The 22303-nt window shown below is 38.0% G+C and overlaps 2 protein-coding genes across 3 annotated transcripts; one reads left to right on the plus strand and one right to left on the minus strand.

Annotated features, from left to right (window-relative positions):
* Window positions 1-36: 36 nt before the first annotated feature.
* On the minus strand, window positions 37-15925 carry appb (amyloid beta (A4) precursor protein b). Of its 2 annotated transcripts, XM_056755858.1 has the most exons (17): window positions 15707-15925; window positions 11529-11696; window positions 11079-11208; window positions 10711-10823; window positions 10320-10510; window positions 9705-9961; window positions 9192-9362; window positions 6629-6762; window positions 5888-5962; window positions 5476-5634; window positions 5273-5401; window positions 5088-5187; window positions 3086-3289; window positions 2581-2634; window positions 2427-2497; window positions 1844-1990; window positions 37-1762 (listed from the first exon to the last, which is right to left on the minus strand). In XM_056755858.1, the coding sequence occupies exons 1-17, from the start codon at window positions 15761-15763 to the stop codon at window positions 1661-1663; spliced, it is 2262 nt and encodes a 753-aa protein (XP_056611836.1). In that variant the 5' UTR covers window positions 15764-15925; the 3' UTR covers window positions 37-1660. The 2 variants fall into 2 exon arrangements, with proteins under 2 accessions (XP_056611836.1, XP_056611837.1); XM_056755859.1 differs by lacking the exon at window positions 9192-9362 and having other exon boundaries at window positions 15707-15922.
* Window positions 15926-17406: 1481 nt separating this feature from the next.
* On the plus strand, window positions 17407-21999 carry si:dkey-192g7.3 (uncharacterized). Its single transcript, XM_056755063.1, has 5 exons — window positions 17407-17650; window positions 18312-18355; window positions 19140-19484; window positions 20512-20663; window positions 21355-21999. Exons 2-5 carry the CDS (start codon window positions 18319-18321, stop codon window positions 21397-21399), a joined length of 579 nt encoding a protein of 192 aa, XP_056611041.1. The 5' UTR covers window positions 17407-17650; window positions 18312-18318; the 3' UTR covers window positions 21400-21999.
* The last annotated feature ends 304 nt before the right edge of the window (window positions 22000-22303 follow it).

A 22303-nucleotide genomic window follows, 5' to 3' on the forward strand; every position in this document is an offset into this window, starting at 1 on the left:
AACACACTTTGGCTATTAAACACCACATCACAAGGATTTTGTATGTACATTCAAAACTTTATTCACGGGTTACAGTTTAGAAAGCTTCCCCCCTTTTAAGCCAATTATTTGAATAGATACTTAAGGAAAAGGTTACAGAAAGAGCTTTCTCTGTTCCCAACTGACCACAGACACTCACCTTAAGAGTATCCACTAATCAGCACAACACCAGATTTATATTATAATTCTATACAGGAAAATAATGAGCAGTGTGCACTTCGGACTAACTGCATAACATTTGAATCATCTAATGGCTATCTTAATGTATTTTACAACAGTTTTCTTCTGTTTCCTCCTTCATACATTTTTAGAGATTCTTTCAAACAAATGCAGGCTGAACTGCTTTAGCTAATATTTCACACCTATTGTCCACACTGACATTCTTCCTGTGGGTCACCTGATCTTGCCTTTAAGGTGCGATGAATTACTTAAGTGAAACAATACAACAGAGGAATAAGGTGGTTCTGTCCCAAAATGTGTTCGTGAATATCACAGACACTGGGGAATACAAAGGGGAACGTGGATAACAATCCAAAATTGTGATATTTCTAAAGCAAAATCCCACCGCATCACACTTTCCCTTCTCGATTTCCAGCCCCTTACCAAATCCTGACATGGAATAAAACTTCCTGAGGGTGCGAACCCCTTAAAAATGCAAAGTGAAGGATGCTAAAATGTGGGCTAATATTACACATCATAATACAATACATACATCTTTTGCAGCCCCATGCAACCATTCAAGTGTGTCTGGCATGGTCCAAAAAACTTCAATTAAAGCATGTCTCTGATCATGAAGCCAAGCATATTTTTCACTTATTTCAAATTATGTGAGCACAAGAAGACACTTAAATGTACAATCCAGCTAAAATCTCTACATGAGAGAGAGGTCAAAGTTTGTGTCTGGATCCCTCTCTGTTATAATTGCCATGCACTACATAGGTACAGCTAGTTTTCGCCTTAGTTCAATACATATTACACACAAAATAAAAACGGACATTCATTTCTTATCTCCATAAGTGTTTTGTACATTTTAGATTTTTTTTCGTTTTTGCTTTTATACAGAAAAACGTGGAATGACGCATTTCTCCTGAAATGGAAAGTTTAACGATGACAATGTTATTCTGGACGTGGTTGTTGGGTTCGTTTTATACAGCCAATAACAGCACTGCATCTTCTGAGTGCCCAGGAAAGAGGAGGAAAAAATAACTAAAAAGTGTATTAAAAATACATATGGAGTCAAAAACAGACAAGGAATGAAGATGGCAAGTACCAAGGAATATGAATAGAATAGATGAAAACAGCAAAATAAAGATAGCAGAAGACACCGAACTGATTCACCGGACAGTTCTGTGATGGACAGAAGCGAGCATGTCACGGCATGGGAGAGCACAGATGGACCATCAGACTGACATATGGCTGGATGGGCAACACTTGACACATCAATTTTCTGTGCAGACCAACGCTCATTCAGAAGGATGAAACGATCAGGTGATGGAAGCCACTCGTATCTCCATGGTGACAGAGCTGACCAATGATGCAGGTGAGGGATCAGTCTGTGTTGTCTGTCCTGATGCATTTGGGTGATGGTGTTGGTGGGAGTGCAGGATACTGAAGTGGTGCTTTAGTTCTGCATCTGCTCAAAGAACTTGTAGGTGGGGTTCTCATAGCCATTCTGCTGCATCTTAGTGAGGTGACGCTCCTCGGGAGTCACTGCCGCATCCACCTGAAATAAAAATACAAGGTAATTTAAAGCGTACGTAAAACCAAACTATTAGATAACGGATGTACATGTGGTCGGTCTCACCTCAATGACCCCATGATGAATGGAGGTGTACTGCTTCTTCCTTAGCATAACAAGGGTGATGACAATGACAGTAGCGATCACAACTCCGCCCACCATCAGTCCAATGATAGCTCCCTTGTTAGAGCCCATGTCTTCCGAAAGGAACATCTGCTTGAGCACAAATATAGTAATTAGTTTCTCTTCAACATTGTGGAATATGTACAATCAGTGTCTCTGCATTGGTTTCAACAGAAAGCAACACCAACTGTGCCAAATTGTTTATGGTATACAAAAAGTGATTAAAATAACACTGACAAATGCATTAGATACATAAAACGTCTATAATATATCTTGATATTTTGTCTGTATTTAAAGGGATTGGTCACCCAAAAATGAATACTCTTATCATTTATACCCCCTTATGTCATTCCAAAGCTGCAGAACACCGAAACAATCAAAATATTTTATTTTGTGTTTCAAAGATGAAAAAGTCAAATACAGGCTTTGAACATGAGGGTGAATAATGGATGACAGATTTTTTTGGGGGGAGGGGGGTGAACATGGGAGAGCACATGTGCATTGTATAAAGGATGTGTGAATGTACCAGTCTCTTATCACGGACGTCATAACCAGCATTGTGTCTTTCTTCAATGTCCAGACGCACTTTTGGAATCTCTGAAAACACAGACATGTGAAAAGATTTATGAGATATATGAGAACAGAAAACAACAGGCAGAAAATGAAAAGCACAAGCTTACCAGGTCTTGTGGGTAGACCCCTATCTGGAATTGGACGAGCATCTACGGGTTCAACTAAACAAGATAAAAGCTGTTTAGTCTACCGTCAGTCCAAAGCATAAATCTTTATTTTACATATGGATTGTATGGGTCTCTAGAGTACTTAACTGACCACAGAATGACTGATCACAAATTGTTTTATATGATGACCTCTAAACTGAATAAATGTGTGTTGTTCAAGACAACAAATCTCCACACAGCTACACATTTCTAGCATTTCTCCAGAAATTAAATCACAACAAATCAATTATTTTTGTAATTATTTGACTTACAATCAATTAACGTACATTTTTGAAGTAGCCTGCTGCCTTTAGTGAGTGGTATTTGGGATAATGTACAGTGAGCTAGTCAAAATACCAAAATAAGCTCCATCAGGGTAGCTTCATATCATGCTCAGTATCGGTTTGTGGTCATCATGACCATCTTTAAGCTTTTGTGATCTCCAGTTTTGATAGTAAATGTTTACCATGGTTGTCAGTGTTGGCCTGGTTGAAGCTTTCGGGATGTATGAAGCCCAGGCCATCTTGCCCTGGTGGCAGGTTGTCCAGGGGAGTGGTGCTATCAGGCAGGTCCGGCATCAGGGCGTCGTTCCCATAGCTTACCCTCATCTTACTCTGGAGGGAGGAGAGCTGCTGGGTGACTTCTGCCTGGTCACGCTGCACCAGCAGTGCTGGAGAAAGAGACCGTAGTATCCCATAAATTATAGGTTTTAAATGGATGCTAGAGTTGATTTAGTGTTCTGGGTAATTGGCAAAACATTTCTAGGATGTCATGACAGGGCTCTAGACTGCGACTAAATGGTCGTATTTTGCAACGATTTTTCCTACCAGTTCGACAAGTTTTTCTCAATGGTCACACCGGTGCGACTGCCAAACTGATCAATATATCATTTTTGCGTATTATAAAATTAAAGGGCAGAGATGTTATATTAAGTAAGCGGCGCATTCAGTAACAGATATTCGTCTCCCCTCGCGGGTAAGAGGCGAAGGACTGAAAGAGTAGATGAGTAAAGCATGCAACTGAAATAAATATGCAAAATACAAGAATTTCCCCTGCTAAGGTACAAAACAGCAACATAACGAAATGTGTAGCGAGTATTGTATGCATGTGAAGCGCTAATGCAGGAAACATGTGTTTAAACGTTAAGCACTAAACTATTGTATATTAGCGCTCTAACAATACTGCAAAATATACAAAACATTATACATCACGCTAAATACTATTTATTTGTAAGTCGCTATTGATAGAAGCCAAACGTGTATCAATGCAGCTTTCATGAAGAATAGGCCATTTTCACAATGACGTCACTTAACTTCTGCATTCTCGCAAAGCAGTGTATCATGACATCTGTCTTGCAACAAACAAGAAGAAGAAGAACTTCCGTTTTGCAAACAAAAACACTTACCTTCATAATCAAACAGATACTGTTCAACATAGTATTTGTATCCTTTAACTAGCTTTGATCTTGTCATAAGTGAAAATTTGTCTGGAAGAAGTTGTACATCTTGTGGCAACTGTGCATGGGAGTTGGTAAACACCATTCTGAGGAGCTCGCGGAAGTAACGATACACGGCTTCACGGCAGAGTGGAAGATGAGTGACGTCATGTGAAAAGGGCCTATAATCACTAAAAGCCTTCAGGTCTCGAGAGTTGTTTGAGAAATGCACACGCCCAGATAGTCAGAGCACAAAATACTAAACGGGTTCTCTTTCACGCCATATAAACACAAAATAACGTCAAAATCCCCATATTAACAAGAAACCTTGTAAAGGTATTCAGTTTTATGACCAAACAGTTGGGAAACAAAACATGTGTGTTCCAATATACTGTGATCTCTGTTTATAATGTTCATCAAACAACAAAGGATGAGCCCCAAAACACTCACTGATATTAACGGAATTGTCTTCTCTTATGGGAGTTCAGAAAGCTTTAAGAAAGATGTGCTTTAAATATGCTAAAGTGTTGAAAGAGAGTTAGCATATACAATACAAATAATTCAATTAAAAAACAATGATTTGTGTTAATTTCTAATTGTTTATTAATGTATTAAATATATTTCAATTAAGTTTTAGCGATTCTTTTTTCTTACCTCACCCATCCATCATGCCACCAACTGAATAACTTGGTTAGTCTAGAGCCCTGTATGAGCTTCTATGTATTTGTGGTTACTAATTTGTCAAGCCAATTTAAAGGGATAGTTTACCCCAAAATTAAATTGAATGAATTCTGTCATCATTTACTCACCCTAATATCATACCTGTGTGACTTTTTTCTCTGCAGAACACAAAAGAAGACCACTGAACAACGGAGGTACCCATTCACTTGCATTGGTTTTGTGTCCATACAATAGATGTGAATGGGTACCGCCGTTATTCAGTTACCAATATTCTTCCAAATATCTTCTTTTGTGTTTTGCAAAATAAAGAAATTGTATGGGTTTAAAATAAAACAAACCATTCTGGACTCACCCACTTGGTCCTGAATTTCACTAGCCACTTGTGGAACCTTGTAGAGATAGCTCAAGGATTGGTTCATACGCTCTTCGATGACACGCAAGTGGGTCATCACCTGTAACCACCGGGGGTCAAATTGAATTTATGTACATTTTCTGTCACATAATCTATAATTTTAGCAAAAAAACAGAGAAGCTTACGAAGGGGCGAATCTGGGATGCCTTCTTGGGATCCACCTCCCGCACATGCTCGAAGTGTTTGAGGGTGTGCTGTCTGTCTTTTTGCTCCGCCCGTATGTACTTCTTCAACAGACTGAGGATCTGGCGGGGCTAAATAAAAACCACACACCTGAAATATGTGCACGGATTATAATGACAATGCCTGTGTATTAGTGTGTGTATACCCGTGGCTGATCAGATTGCAGAGCGCTAAGGTAGCTTTCCAGGGCCTGGCGGCGGCGGTCATTCAGGAGAGCTTCCACTCGTGCCATATGAGTCTCCACCAGCTGCTGTCTCTCACTAGCCGCCTCCTTCTCCAAAGCCTCCACCCTCTCCTGGAAGCGCTATAGAAACAGGCACACATGCACGAAAGAATAAACCACAATCCCCAATTTAATTCTAACTGTATACTTTACCTCTACACTTAAATGCACTTAAACCTCAGCCCATGTTAAGTGTTTTTGTATAACCATGTCAGAAACCACTACGTGATATTAATAATGAAACCTGTTATGAGTCAGCATCTGACATAACAATAAAACCTGTTATGCATCTGACATATTTTATTCCCATCGATCACAACAGCTGACGGCTCACCTGAATTATAGTTTTCTTATCAGCACGAGGAAGATTTTTGGCCTGCCTCTCTGCCTCCTCCCATTCTCTCATCACCTAAAAAAGAAATGGATCAACAATTGAATTATAAACACTAAACACTATGATATAGTCCAGGTTATCACATATACACTTTTTTTTTTTAACTTTTCCTAAATGCATGTACAAATATTTCATTTAATAGTGAATATGAACTTGTTTTCTTTGCAAAATCTAAGGTCTGAATACATACAGAGCATCTTTTCCAGTAATTATTTTGTTATTTTGAACTGTTTCACTAGTTTTCATTTTCTGCATATAAATTCAAATGCATTTTTTCTTATGTTGAAAGTTGGTAGAAATATTTTTAGTATTTCACATAATTAAACAAAAATGATCATATTACCTTAACACATACCTATAAAAATAAAATTCTGAAAAACAAAAAATTCTTAAAAATGGTCAGTATGTGCATTCCTTTTTTACAATATTCTTGTAAAAAGTACAAAAATACAGTTGTAAAAGCTGGAAAGCATGGCTTTAACTTCTTACATAAAAAAATTGGAATCTTATTACCTAATGAACAGAAAAGTACCATGAGATAAATAAAATACGATGCATAAATGCCTAAATACAACCTGAAAGTTACTGAAATAACAATACTTTTTTCGGACATTTGCATAAAGAATATTTCTGTCCCACCAGTGCAAATATAGCACTACATTAAAACACCCATGATCCCACCTCTGACATCTTCTCTCTATGTTTAGCCTCCAGGCTCTCCTTTGCTTTCTGGAAGTGGGTGTGCTCATTCACATCTCCCGGAGCTTCCAGGTAGCGATCAACAGCATCAGCAGGGCTCGGGGCCATGGTGGGCACTGGAGAGAGGGGGCATCATAATGACTTAAAATATCCCGTATGATAAAGAGATAAATTTCCTTCAGGAAAGAATAGTTAGTTTGGGTGCTAAAGTAGGTTAGCAAAGAGAGAATGGTGTTTGAGAATGCTTTTGCCAAAGGTTGTGCACTGAGAGTTGAAAGACGTCATGCTTGAGGACCATCTATGAACACTGGTTGTTTGGTTTCTGTTTATACAAAGTGACTTTAGAAAAAGTATTTGGACACCAGCCCCACTTAATGCTGCATAACTATCACTGCATTAAAAAAAATAAAATGAATCAAATTTTTACAAACAAATGCTTCATGTATTACAATGCTATGTGTTTGAGCAATTCTGTTTTTATGCTTACCAACTACAGATATATTTCAAGTTTTTAAACAGTTTATAATATTTATTGTTTTAACATTTTAAACCTCATTTACATTCTTCATGAAATGTTTGAAAAGCTTGTGCCATTTTACTGAAAAATAAAAGCCAGTTGGTTTGATACTCATGATGTAGAAACCTAAAGACTGTCATAACATTTTCACATAGGCGTCTAAATAAATTTGTTTCTGTGAGTTTATGGGGGTTGTTTTGAGCAAGGCTGCCGTTACAGCGTCTGACAGCCAGCATGCGGGAACAGCCAGGATGGCTGTGAGGAATATGCCCTGTCAGGATGAGGGCTGCTCTGCTTGTCACTTTCCCACAGAGCCCAGCATTGTGCTTAACCGAGCAGAAGCTGCCCACTGAACCACTGCCACAGACTGGACTGAACGGAGACGACTACATTGCGGATTACTAACCCACACACAGAGATAAACAGAGAAATGGAGTTAGAGAGAGAGCGGGGGAGGTACATACAGTACTGCAGTATTCAGCAAGTTAAGAAGTGAACTTCCTCAAATGCAGGTACTCTCGGAAGGTCAGAAATGACAGACAAAAAACAGACACAAGCAAACATTTTTGCCATCATACTAGTCAGTGTCTCCTCAAAATCTCAAATTGTTCACCAACACCATAAACTGACAGAACTACAGAATGAAAAGCAGTGTTTGTAAATTGTAAATGCAATTCTTAATCTTTAAGTGATAATCTCAAAAACTCATTTTCATCATTCTCATTATTTATTCATATGTGACCCTGGACAACAAAACCAGTCTGAAAACCTTTCATTGATGTATGGTTTGTTAGGATATGTTATTTGGCCGAGATTCAACTATTTGAAAATCTGGAATCTGATTGGAAAAATTTCATCAGCATAACATTTCACTAATAAAAACTCAATTTAATCTAATTACGGTAGAAAAGTTACAAAATCTCTTCTCTTTCCTTAATATCCTAATGATCTTTGGCATAAAAGAAAATATGTACGATTTTGACCCATACAATGTCATTTGGCTATTACAAAAACTTACTGGTTTTGTGGTCCAGTTTCACATATATGTTAGCCTGGATCACAAAACCAAGTAGCATGAGAACTTTTAGTAGTCTTAAGTAGCATGAGAACTTTTTAAGTAAAATACAAAAATACATTGTATTGGTCAAAATTATCGATTTTTCTTTTATGCCAAGTAAAGATCATGAAGCTCCATGAAGATATTTTGTAAATTTCCTACCCTAAATGTATAAAAAATATATTTTTGTGAGTGGATGGCCTGCCACAGTGCCCCTGATTAACAACTTTAAAGGCAATTTTCTCAATATTTCGATTTTTTCGAACTCTCAAATTCCAGAGTTTTAAAAGGTTGTATCTCAGCCAGATATTGTCCTATTTGAACAACTTCAATACATCAGCAGAAATCTTATTTATTCCGCTTTCAGATTATGCAAACATCTAAATTTCGAAAAATTGACCTACAAGACTGGTTTTGTTGTCCAGGGACACATATCATTATTTTTGGTTCATTTCAATACGTGAATCAGATATCAAATATCAAGAGGTAAATTACAAAAAACCAAACTATGTCACAGTTATCAATTAAAAATGGTAAACTTATAATAATATCCTGTAATTTAAGATATTCGTTCGATTTGACTGGAAATGCCAGTTTTACTTCATTCAGCTGCAATCCACATAGAGTAACCACGAAAAGTAACATGCGATTTCATATTTCAACTCGAGATGGCGTATTTCATTTATGAGCATTGATGCAGTAATAGCGCAGTGAAAGAAAAACACTGACAGAGAGTTGTGGAAAAGTTCCAGTGTGTTCTGTAAAGCTTCCAGAAAGTAAAACTGAACAAACTAGATAAACTGTCGGCATGATCACCTCACAGGACCTATAATCCATGCGGGCTAAAGCATCCAGCCATCTGCTGAGGTGATCTTGCTAGTTTAGCACAATTAAAGCAGCGTGGGCAAGAATAAGAGGACGTGCTGGTTAGCGGAAAGATGAACGTTCTATCGGGAGACGCCTGCACTTACAGACACTGCTGCTGCAGACAGACATGCAGTACTCCTCTGATTCAAAGTTATTACGGTTTCCCCCGCAGCCCCCGAAGGTGAAGGGGGTGCATCGGCCTGTCTCCGCCACAAAATACCAACGGGGAAGCTTGGCAAGGCACGGCCCCGTCCGAGCCGGGGCCCAGCACACCGCTGATAGGGAGAGACACTCAGTGGATTTATTAACATGGTCAGATGATCATGTTTCACAGTTTGTTTACTGTAAAGCAAATGTACCTGCTCCAATGAAGATAAAATCTGTGTGTTTTCAGGAACTGTGTTGTGACGCTTAACACATCTTTAGATGCAGTGTGATCTCATTGCTATTCACAAGTGATGCAAGGGTTTTAGTACATAAACACGTACTGTATGTGTTTCAGTTTCCTTTGAGAAAAGCTTGTGAGAATATACATGTCCACTATGTGTACTGTAAATACAAAACATGTACTTGAATGAGATCTTCCTGTAAAATGAAACAGCTCAAACAAATCTCACCTCGCACTACCTCCTCTATAGACTCTGTTGTGGTAGTGGTGGTGGTCGTCATGGCAACGTTGGAGGTCTGCTCGCTGGTGTCTTGTTCTTCTGTGGTGTCTTCGTTATTGTCATCTTCCTCATCTTCATCATCTTCATCGTCTTCGCCGTCACCATCCTCATCGTTGTCCCAGGCCTCCTCTTCCTCATTATTCATATCCTCATCATCCTCGGTCATGGCAGGCTCAGGCTTGGTTGTGGCTTGCTCTCTCAGCACACTGGGATAATAAAGATATTGCAACATAAATCAAAACGTATCAAGACTTACAATGCACTATTTAGGTTCCAAAATATTTGCTTGCAGGCTACAATGTACAAAACTAACTTGTGCAACATAAGAGCTTTTTAAAATCATGTTTGAGAAAAAAGCCTCTACCCATAATCCTGAGCAGAGATCCACCAATCAGAGAATTACCTGTTACCGTGGAAACACAACATTTAACAAAAGACCTCAGCGGCAACCGGCCATTCCCACGAGAGGCTACGGATGACGTAGTCAAATCTCTCTTTGTTCTCAAACGAAACTGAAAGAAATTTCCGTAACCATGCCCGCTAGAAAAAATCACGTTTGTTAACCTGCTGTCAGAGTTCTCGGCCCCCGCGCCGCCCCACCATACATCCGAGTTGCCCTCCTCCGGCTCCTCGCTGTCCGTCTCCTTCTGCTCCTCCATAGGACAGCAAACAAACTCGACGCCACGGAAACGGTCGATGCCACATGGCAGAAGCATACCGTAGTCGTGAAGATTCATGGAGCGATCGCCACAGGACTGCAGAGGCACAGCCACGGGGAACAAAAGAGCCAGAAAGCGAGAGAGGAGAAAGATTTATACAGCACAGAGTTATAAGTGAAATCCAAAATAATTACACATTCTATTCACTTGTAGTGAGACTGCAATGAAATTTGAAAATATGTGTAAAAATGTGAAAAGATGGGTGTAAGGAAGTGTCATGCATGGTGACCTCTGACCTCTTTGGCCACTGTGTGCCAATGCAGGTGACTCTCGCACATGTCCATGCGCTCCTGGTGCAGGAACTTGCACTTATCTGGGACGAGCAGGGCGTCGCTTACAAACTCTCCAACTAATACAAACACACAAACATGCGCGATGCTTACTCATGCGTTCACTAGGTGCTCAAAAACATCTCAGCCGATATGCATCTTTAATGGGGAAAAAAAACCTGAGACAATGTAGATAGCATTATTCTTTTTGAATAAATCTCATCTTATCTGATGGAGAAAAGTGGAACAAAATCAGGCATTATAAATACATTACTCTAATGTCCTAGAAGACTGGCAAAAGATACACACACACATACATTTACAGACACACATACCCAAGCAGCGGTAGGGAACCACAATGTGCGTGTGACTGCGGCATTGGCGTCGACCCATTTTACACCAGTTCTGGATGCTGACAGGCATGTTGGCCTCCACTACATTTGTAATCTGCAAGTCTGGGTAAACCTATGGGTATCATGCAAGATCACCGGTTATATGCTGTTTGCAAACCCTATCAACCAAATCTCATTAAAATATCATATCAACATTAAAACAGGTATACACCACTTTGTATTTCAATAAACTTAAAATGTTTTGTATAATCCAGAAGCACCTTGTTTGATAAATACATCAACTGCCATTATACAACTGACCTGTAATTCCTACAGTAATCGAATGCAATGTTTTCTAATCTGTGTCAGCTATTGACAGCCACCACACATACCACAGCGGAACCCATTAAAATGAATTTGTCTTCTTTGTATATGTCTTTTTTATATCATTACCTCTTGGCAGTAATGAAGGATGCCCTCTTTGGTGCCAATGCAGCTCTTGGTGCCAGTCAGATCTGGTTCCCACTTGCCACTCTGGACGTTGATGTGCATGTTGAGTTTCCCACAGAACATGGCCACCTGGGGCTCCGCCAACAAGCCCACTGAGTCATCCGACGGCACCTGCCAACAGCACAATCATCGAGCAACATGAGGAACCAATCATGCAACACACTGACGTCCATGAGAAAGATAATATCTTATAATGCGTCTGGATTAATGTATGATGAATCTGTTATATTCTGGGCTTTAATTAGCAGACCACTGGTAACAAATCCAAACAAATCTTTAAGCCAAGTATCTGAGAATGGCCTTCCATCATTCAAGGCCAACTGTGTTTGATTTTGACCGAAAAACAAGCAATTTATGGAGATAATTGAAACATGCTGTCGAGTTTTGTCTTTTGAACTATTGAATAGTTGCTTTCAAAATCAGTATGATAAAATCCATCTTTTGTGTCTGAAATGAATTAAAGCAGTTGGTTGGTTGCTTATGGATATTCAGTGTATCTCCACTTGTATAAAACACAGATGATCAAAACCACGTGACTTATTCTGCCACACTGTCAGAAACACACTGGCACCTCAAATTCAATAAAACTGAATGTTAACAAACTTCATGGTACTTTTGAAAATCCAAGTGATGCACGAACATCAATCAGCTAAAGAGCCACAATGTCTGTTATGTAATAAATATGAATTCAGTCATATTCAGATAAGTCGTAAAGCCTTAAATACAATCTAATCTCTTGAAGTGAAGTGGAAATGAAAATGAAAAGAGATACTAAAAAGTGATAGAAATGAATGAAAGAGAATCAAAAATGACATTTTGAGATGAGATGAAACATTGATATTTAAAAGAGAGAGAGAGAGAGAGACATAATAATGGCGGTCCTCCCTTGTGTTTCTTTGGCCTGGCCTCGACCCTGACTGTCACAAAAGATTCCCTACTACACGACCCACCCACTCTGTTGAATTCAGGGTGAGGAATTATGGGACTGATGTGTTTTCCCTCTTTTGTCCCGCTAACAATCAGTGGAAGTGCTGCTATAAAAAGCTGTCTGGAATATTCCCCATTACATGGATAAAGGGACGAATTAATGATGAATTGTTCATTTGTTTAGAATTTATACATTTATTTGGACTAAGCTTTTAACACATAACTTGGTGGTTAGTGGAATAAATAACATCTCTATGTTGGTCCTTTTAGACAGAAAACTGTAAATGAAAAGTAAGTTCTTCATAACAAACATGTTCAAAACAAGATAATCCTTTCAAAACTTTAAATCAATAATGTAAACCTACAATGGTACATAAAAATGGGATTCTTCAGCTCAGACCCTCTATATTCACCTAATAAAATGCTTTAACATTGACATTTGTGAAAGCTAACCATTTGCGAATATCAATTCCCAAAACAGTGTCACAACAGCTCAAGATCAACATTAGATCTATTGAAACATCCTGCAGTGCAAACAGCCATTTACTGTGGCCTAAATTAACCAAATCAAAATTTCTCCATGTTTTACTCATCTTCAAGGCATCATAACTGAATATGGTTTTCTTCTTGAGGAATAATGCAGTCAGATTTAAAATAGTAAAGGTAGTTCCGGTGATGAAAGCTGCATTTTTCGCTTTGTCCTAAGAGAATAGCGTCTACTCTGGTGGAAGCTTTCATCACAGTCTTTTGCCGGAAAAACAAGCCTCTGGCTCACCCACATTCGCGAGATGACGGAAGCTAGACAACGAAATCAACGTTAATAGCGCTGTCAACATGGATTTTTCTCTTAAACAAACACATTGATTCGCTTCAGAAGACCTTTGTTAAGACTACGGAGCCGTGGCGAGCAGTTCTTTAATCGATGGATGCACTTTTGAGAGCTTCAAAAAGTCAACACCCATTCACTCCCATTCTACCGCTTGGAAGTAAAATGATACGTGGTATTATAACTCCGACAGCATTTTTCTTCAAGAAGAAAACCATATGCAGTTAGAATAACTTGAAGGTGAGTAAAACATGGACAAATTTTGATTGGGTAGTAAAGTATCCCTTAAAACTTTTAAGAAGGTAGTTATTTTGCACTTCTTAGAAGATGTCATTTAAAACGTTAACAGTGTTTACTTGTTCCACTGGCATTTCCATTTCAAACAGAGGGAGCTCTTTACAGTTGGAGGCTGACAGAAAGCAGATTTACCCGTTATAGCTAAACCGAGCATGAGACCATTCAGTAGGACAGCTTGTTCATGGTTATGGTGACTATAAAGAGGTGATAACACAAACACACGAAGCTTATTTTGGCACACAACATACAAGTGACACATTTAATGAATATCTACTGAGGGCCTTATGTCCCTATTGACATTATTATCATAAACCTTATACCGTATATGGACGTTTTTAGCCCCTTGCTTTAAGGGGGCCACACTTTAAAAACACCCCTTAAAGGTAATAGAATAACATCCTATGAATAAACAAACATCTGTGCGAACAATAAGTATAAGGTGTTACTAAAGAGTTAATAGCATGACATGAAAAGACTTTAATATGAAAAGAAAAAGGGCTACACATAATTTTTAAAACCATTTTAAACATCATAACTGCTCATACACAAACGTGCATAAAAACGGGAGACACCATCAAGCTTAACGCGGCACCAAAAGGCCCTTTACTTGCCATATTTTATTTACTCCTCCTGACACTAATCATAAAAACATTACAGCTTTGTTACCAGGAAATATTTGAGCCCTGATGCTGTCAAATGTCAAGTTTATCAGCTATTGCATTGATAACCCCCTGTTCTCTAAGCTTTTGTATGAAATTATTAACAACTAAACTAATAACCAACTTCTGGTCCTTATATCTAAGCAGCACTATCCCATTTTATTACTATTTATTATTTGGCTATTTATTTAGGGTGTATGCTTCATTGCAACACAAACGACAAAAATCAGTAGGTTAAATAAGTGGGTTACAAATTGCAAATTTCTCATATAGTCAAACACTATTTTGACATTGTGTGGTTAACGATGGGCTTTTCCACAGATTAAGCATCCTTTCACCGAGCATTTGTTTGAAGGGGCACCTATTACGCGCTTCATAGCCCGTTTTTGATGGCAGCGGTATAAAGTGCATTGGCGTTTGGATCCAAAAAATGGAAACGCCGCAGTTAGCTGACGCCATCTTGCTTCTGTCAACCAACATCTTTTTTAACACTCCTCACTAAAACCCCTCAGCATCCAACCATCCCCACGTTACGTTTCATTAGCAAGGTCGATTTAAAACAACAGATTTCTTTATAAAACACGTGTATGCATATCAGTTACGCAAAAGGCATCTCAGAGGAACGAGTTTTTCTTCTGATGCTAAGGTTCAATAGGGTCGTCGGTGGATTGCTGCCACAGCATTTATTCACCCAACATGGATCGCAATGTTGCAGGTCGACCAAAGGTTTATAATTCCTTCCTTTGTGCATTGAACATATCTGTATACTGGCTTGTTGTGAAGCATTGCGTTGTTTAACAAAGCACCCCTTGCCACATTTCAAGAGCTGTCAGTCACTAATGTTTACATGCTTTCATCCGCATCTGCATCTCAGGCAAACGTCGTTGATATTCCTGTGGTCCATATTTAGATTATCTAAAGAACATACTGTGCAGGCGCATAGCATCACCAGATCACTTCCATCGTGCAATCTTTACAAAGATACGCCACGTATCTATCTGTAATGTGAGGCTACAGTGTTTTTCTGTAGAGCATTTGGACATTTGCAATTCCCTTTCTTTGCATATGTGGCATAAAAAAAGCAAGAATGATGCTTCGTTTTCTGCGTATGAATCCATTCACTGTACAGTTCGTCCCTTATGCCCATTACATAGGCTAAACCAAGGCATCAATGCTGCACCAGAAGCCCCCACCCAACGCTTAATAAAATTGCTTTCTAAACCTTTATTGCTAAATAAAAACCATTGGGCTGTAGACACCACATCACAGAGAAAACTGATGGAGCCGCTAAATCACGCAGCGCTCAAAATGTCTGTCTGCATATCTCGGTTTGCGGTTTTTTCTAGCTCCCAGGCCGTCCTTTAAACCAAGAGGAGAACCAACCTTCTCATTTACAGGTTCGCGATTCTTACCTCGATGGCGAGCGCTAACGTCGTCAGCATTAACAGCGGGAATACCGTACGATCCATGGTCGCGTTTTCTGATGGATGAATGTCCTGAGCGGATCAGGGTTTTGCGTCGGGATTTTCGGCTCCGATCCCCTGTCGTCTGTGCTGGTTTGCTTTATGAGAATGCGCGATAGACGGAGAGCGACTGACTGCACACAGCTGCTCCAGCGAAAGTCAGCTGACCAGACGTCTGGAGACAGAGGAGGAGGACAGAGATCCAGATTGAAAGTGACCGAAGAGGAAACCACTACATCAATTGAAAGTCCAGGGGAACTGGATGGATTATTGCAAAACCATCAATCTGTTTTCAAATGTATTTAAACCTGCCATTGTTTCAGGGACTTTTATGTTCACCTCTAAACACAGTTTTTAAGGACATAATATTCTTAAAACGACAGATGCAGAAAATCCCACTACATGCGTTAACAGCTTATTAAATGAACGAAATGGAAATTTCTATCCCCTTTTGAAATTAGCACCCTCAGTCAACCTGTTGAGAAATAACAGGACTCTGTGTAGGGCACATTCCAGACCTGTTATGGGTTAAATCTTCTGTTAGCTTGTCTGTGTTTGAGCAAAGGGACTAAAGATCACTGTCTAACTAGAGACTATCTCTCTACCCTGACCTACATATTCACATTAAGTAATGCTTAGGTGTTACTACAGACAAGTGTTTCACACCTTAAAAATGCTTATTTTCAACCCAGCGTTGGTCAAAAAGGAACTTTATATTTGATTCAATAACAGGTTGAAACAACTCAGCATAGGTTAATTTACAATGGTTGGGTTGAAGAGAACACAGTATTTTTTAGAGTGCAGTTTAGACCGTTTTAGCATCAAGAACATAAACAAATGTTATGTGGCCCAAACTTTACTTCTGATAGATCTCCGCAAAAAATTAAGAACAGTCGAGTCATCTTAAATTCATTAATACAATATACAACAAAATATCAACATAAAATTGGCCTAACTGGTTTCATTATAACCAAACACAGCCTGTAAGCCCAATAAACCCATCTATACACATGTGAATCTATGAAGAAGTTCCTATTATATTTTGTAGGGCACTTATAACCTGGTTAAACTAATAAACTTGGTTTTGTCTCCATACAAAAGCTGTCAAAAAAAGATGTCTGGTAACTAACATTCTTCAAGATATATTATTTTGTGCTGCAGAAGAAAGAAAATGACGCAGGTTTGAAATGACAAAAGACCAGAGTGAGTAAATGGTGAGAGACATTTCATTTTGAGGATGAAGCTTTTTGAAAAAAAAAAAATCTAACTCTAATTAATTTAATAGTTTAGGGAATTGTATGATGTTCTTTCTAAGGGGGTCTCTATTGGGTCTTTTTGTGCTTACTTCTATTGGTGAATGTTGTCTCGGATGAGAACCAATAGACTAAATAAGGTTCAAATAGCTATGTCTATAATTGTAAATTTGTAAAGGAAACCATCAGACAAAACTGTTCTTAAAACAAACCTTACAAAGTACAAAAGTATGTAGTGGGGACTGGGGCTAGTTGGCAGTGGTGTCTCGTGGACAGTCTCTCACAAACAGCAACAACATTACGGCTCTTAAAGTGTTCGTGCGCCATCTAGTGGAATGAATGCAGCAGTGCTTTTACTTGCGGTTTGTTGACTCTCCTGCAGTTCACTTTCACTACTTTCACTCTTATATAAAGAAAAGGTCAAGCGCAAATAAATTTGCATGTCTGCCAATATCGTCACGTTTGCTACCACCCGTTAAACCCTTTATAAGAAAAAACAAAGATCGAGTCACGCCCGAAGAAACACTTTGTGTGAAACCTCGTAGGCGTGTGTTTAACACGTAAGTTACGCTGTTCATCTCTTCATTCAGTACCGGGCCATCGCTTGGGCGAACATCTTCTGCAAAGCGGAAATATAAAGGTAGGTAGATTAGAGAGTAGAGACATAGAAAAGTAGAGTATTGCTTGTTTTCTATTCTATTCGTATGAAATTGTGATTTTATTATAATGGATGTATAGTAACCATGTTTTTGGAAGATTGATTACCATTTGTATTGCCATAGTTTTGCTATAACTATGCTATTTGCGATGGGACCATAGTACATTTGGTTTTACTGCAAAAAATAAAATAAAATGGTAAGCAGTGGTTACTATTCGTATGACTATTTGAATTAGTACCCCTTTACTACCTCGACGTTTGTTTTAAATTAGGTTTAAGTTTATGTTATTAAATGTTTTTATATGTAGGCTATGCATTTATTAGTAGGACTCAATGGATTCACCAATGTGTGTTTGTTTTGATACAATATTAAAATGAAAACCTTGAAGTGTGCATGATTAGATCGCACATCGCAATGGAAAGTTATGTGGTCTCGTTTTCTCATGTGACGTGAACGAAAGGAACTTATAAAGTTCTCTGACTTATTTCACTGACCAATGATAATGTGTTGCTTGTCAAAGGCGTGTTGATATAGTCACGTCTCAGATATAGGCTAAGCTTGCACTTTAAACCTCATTTATAGTTTAAGAACTTGGGTACTTCTGCAAAGCGCACTGAAAAAACGTCATTTTCTTTCCTCCAGGACTGACATGGAGAACATGACATTGATAGTTCTGCTCGTCTCATGTGAGTGTTCTTGAATGTTTTAACCTATTTTGATACAAAGCTAAATGATGGTGTAATAGATAACAGCAAACTATTTGGCGGAGCAATCGCACGCAGACATACTTTGGCAAACTTTCTGCAGGGTAATCTTATTTAGACAGTGAAGAGGATCGATTTGGGACCTTTTGTAAAACATGTAGTTTGCAATGTAAAATTTGTAGAAATAGCAAACAAACCTTCAATCAATTTGTTGTTGTCTTGGTGGCTATATGTAAGGGATACATTTAAGAAGGTTCTGAGAGCCACAAGGAACCAAACCAATGTACTCTTGAGAAAGAATTTAACCAGCTCCAGGGGATTGTCCCTGTAGTAAATATGTCATCCATGTTAGTCATTTCAACTTGTTTTTGTGAATGTTAAGGATACTTCACTGCTTGAGTTGGTTTATGGTTTTACAATCACATGTCTATGGGCCAAAAAAGAAGCTATAAGTCTCAAGATAAAATGTTATTTAATAATTTTTACTTGTACATGGTTATATTCAGATTTGTATTAAATTATTCTTTTCATTTTTTAATCAACCAATTTACTAAATATGAAAAGTTCAATATCAATTTCATTTATTAAGTCAAAGCATTAGGATGATAATGCATGACAATGCATAGCACTTTTTCTTCTCCTTGTTCCATTTTGTTTTCTAAAAGGTCAAATTGAACAAACAGCATTTTTACATTTTAATTTTGGTACCATGACTGTTGTTTCATTTACTCACTGTTTTTAATTATTCTTTATTTTACAATTGTAGGGGCTCTTGCAGCGGGAGAATCTACAGATGTGCAATATACTGAAAATGCCAAAGTTCGAGACGACGTGCTTTTACCTTGTGCATGTTCTGTCCTGCCTACGTCACTAGTATGGCAGATTGGCGAAAGAGTAGTGAGCTTTTATACCCAAAACGAGAATTACAAGAGTCCAATAGATGAACACTACATAAACAGGACGGAGTTATTTCTGCATAAGGAGAAGAGCAATTGCTCCCTGCTGCTCCATAATGTGTCTTTTGTGGATTCAGGCGTGTACACCTGTCATGTTTTAACCAAGGTTGTTGAGGGAATCACTTCAAAGAAATCTTTGGAAGTTAATCTTACAGGTAAGACTATTGTTCTCAATAAAATCTATCCAGAACTTTATCTTTATCTTTCTGTATTACTTTAGTATTCACAAATTGATACTAAAATGTTACCAGCCGATCAGTGGTGCAAAACTAGAAAGGAAGCTTCCTGTTGTTGTACAATATAGGTCTGCTTCCTTTTTTGTTTGGCAGGCCCTAACCAAGAAAGCGCTTATTTTGTTAGCTATAGTATAAAATGATTGCTTCAGTTTATGACGTATGTGGGAGCCACTGAATTGGAAACTAGCAGCTAAAAGCAGAACAGTAATGACAACCAAAGGAAATTGATTTTGGTGCCAGTGTAGCGGAACTGAAAGTAACGGCTAAAGACATTCAGAAAATAACTTATCACAAGATTAGAATCATTCTGTTCTCACATGTAATTGAAATCTCTTCTCTAATAAATTGTACTAGAACTTCAATACAGAACTAAAATTGAATATCTGTGTTGAAAAAAACATGTTAATGTTAGTTATATATGTGGACATGCCTAAACATTTCCCTTCTGGTCATGTTTGGGTAATACTGGTTGAGTGGTGGTCCATCTGGTAAAGCTGGTCAACCAGCTTGATCCCCTCTCTATTGTAGCTGGCTGACCTTGATCATTTAATTCAATGAAGAGAACCTGCTTTTAAAGTGATAGTTCGAAAACAAAAATTCTGTCGTCATTTCAAATCTGTATGACTTCCACAGAACACAAAAGCAGATATTTTGAAGAAAGTTGGTAAATGAACAGTGCCGGAACCCATTTGATTCTATTGTGTGGACACAAAACCAATGCAAGTGAATGGGTGCCGTTATCAACATTTAAAAAATATTTTCTTTTGTATTCTGCAGATGATAGAAAGACATACAGGTTTGAAATGACAAAGGGGTGAATAAATGATGACAAAATTTAGATTTTTTAAAACATATGCTGGTCTCCTCGGTAGAGAGAGTAGTGGGTCCAAAACGCTATTTATTTTTATATATAATTTCTCAAACATGGTCTTTTTTTCCCTTGCAGTGACTGTACATGAAACCCAACCACAAGAAAAATCATCTCAACATCCAGATATATCTGTTCATATTGGTATTCCCATACTGGCAGTGGTGATAATACTGGCTGCTGGCCTGCTTGTAACTTCTAGAGTGCTTAGAAGACGAAAACAAAGACAGGTAAAAAAAATCGTAGACACAGACACGCACGTGTCTGGGCCAAATTTAACTTCTAGTCTGTGTTACGTTATAATAGAACAATTTATTTTACGTTCAATTTATATTTATATTAATATTAACTAGCAATATTTTATTGTTGTATTAAATTCAAACGTTTCAACAGTTATTGATTCTTTGCGGATGTCAACTGGAAGTCAATTTTGGGCCACATAACGTTGACATTGTCGTCGCAGAAACATTTATATTTTTATAATATAATTACATTTTTTAAATAATGTTTCAACCTTTTCTTTGATTAAACCGTGATGGATGTGAATTTCACAGCACATATACTATATAGAAAAAATAAAAACCTGTTTAATAAGCAAGTTTAATGAAGAGAAATAACAAAAACCTAAAATAGTAGTCATTCAAAGACTTATATTTTAGCTTTGCCAAAATATTTCCATTGAATTCCACCTATGTTTATTGAAACTAATCCCTTCCTGAAATTTCTATATTTCTGTGATGACCCTTATTGAAGTAAGACATCCTTTTGTGTACATGACTGCAGCGCGTGTTTACAGTTTTAATGTATTTTCAGAGCACAGCCTCAGGGCACAAGGTCCTGTTTTTGACTCATGTTTATTTTTTTTGCCAGAGAGAAAAAACACTTTAATATTTCCCCCTTTTCTTTAATTTTTTTCTGCAGAACATCATCTATGTGCCAGCCACAGTTGAGGGGAATGAAGTGTGAAGAGTTGAAAGGTATCATGGAGTTACTAATGCAAGGTTCTTCACTGCGAAAACCACTCAAACACTGATATAAGGCTGAAGATTTCAACCTGTTTGTATGTAGACATAACTAAGTTGTGTGTGTTGATCGGACTTTCTTGAGACGGTTTTAAGGAGTACTGGTCACCAGATTGAATTGTGTACATAACACACTGTGAAATATGCATCTTTGCATTATACTTTTGTACAACTCCCTGTGGGAACTGTCTTTAGCAAATCCTTGTTGTTCTTTGAAGAACAAGTAAAACAAGTAGGGGAGGAAGAAACGTGTTTTTTATATTTTGCCAAATGCTGATATGTCATAGTAGTTTATATTTCAAAGTCATCTTTCTCTGTATGTATCATTTACTATGCACACGTCATATTTGCTTTATGTTGCTTCTTTACGTACTTTTGTATGGGTTGTTTTTCTCAGTTGTGCTGATTTTCATTCACGTGGAAGGAATGTATGGTGCTCCCTATGGGATATTTGCTTTTTTTTACTGTAACAAATTTAATTTACTTTAATGAATTGAATGAAGTGCTTTAAGCCTGACAAGGCAATAAAATGATTTTGTATACATTTGTCTGTATGTTTGATATATTTGAATCATTCATTGGCCTATAAATACTGCTGTTTTTAACATTAGGTATAAATTTTAACAGAGCATTTAGTACATTTTGTTTTAAGCTTCACTGTTGCAATTGTGGCATGCAAGTTTCTTCTGGTACTGGAACGGAATTTTCATTTATTTTTCCGACGTGTCCACTGCTTTCAGTTTCTATTTGACTCAGCTGCTTCAATGAAAAGATTAGGCTGCCTTGAATGAAGTCAAAATATACAGCAGACTGTGTGACCTTCGCTGAGGTCGCATAGTCATACAATT

This window comes from Triplophysa dalaica, chromosome 8 (assembly GCF_015846415.1).
Source record: "Triplophysa dalaica isolate WHDGS20190420 chromosome 8, ASM1584641v1, whole genome shotgun sequence".
Taxonomy (NCBI): domain Eukaryota; kingdom Metazoa; phylum Chordata; class Actinopteri; order Cypriniformes; family Nemacheilidae; genus Triplophysa; species Triplophysa dalaica.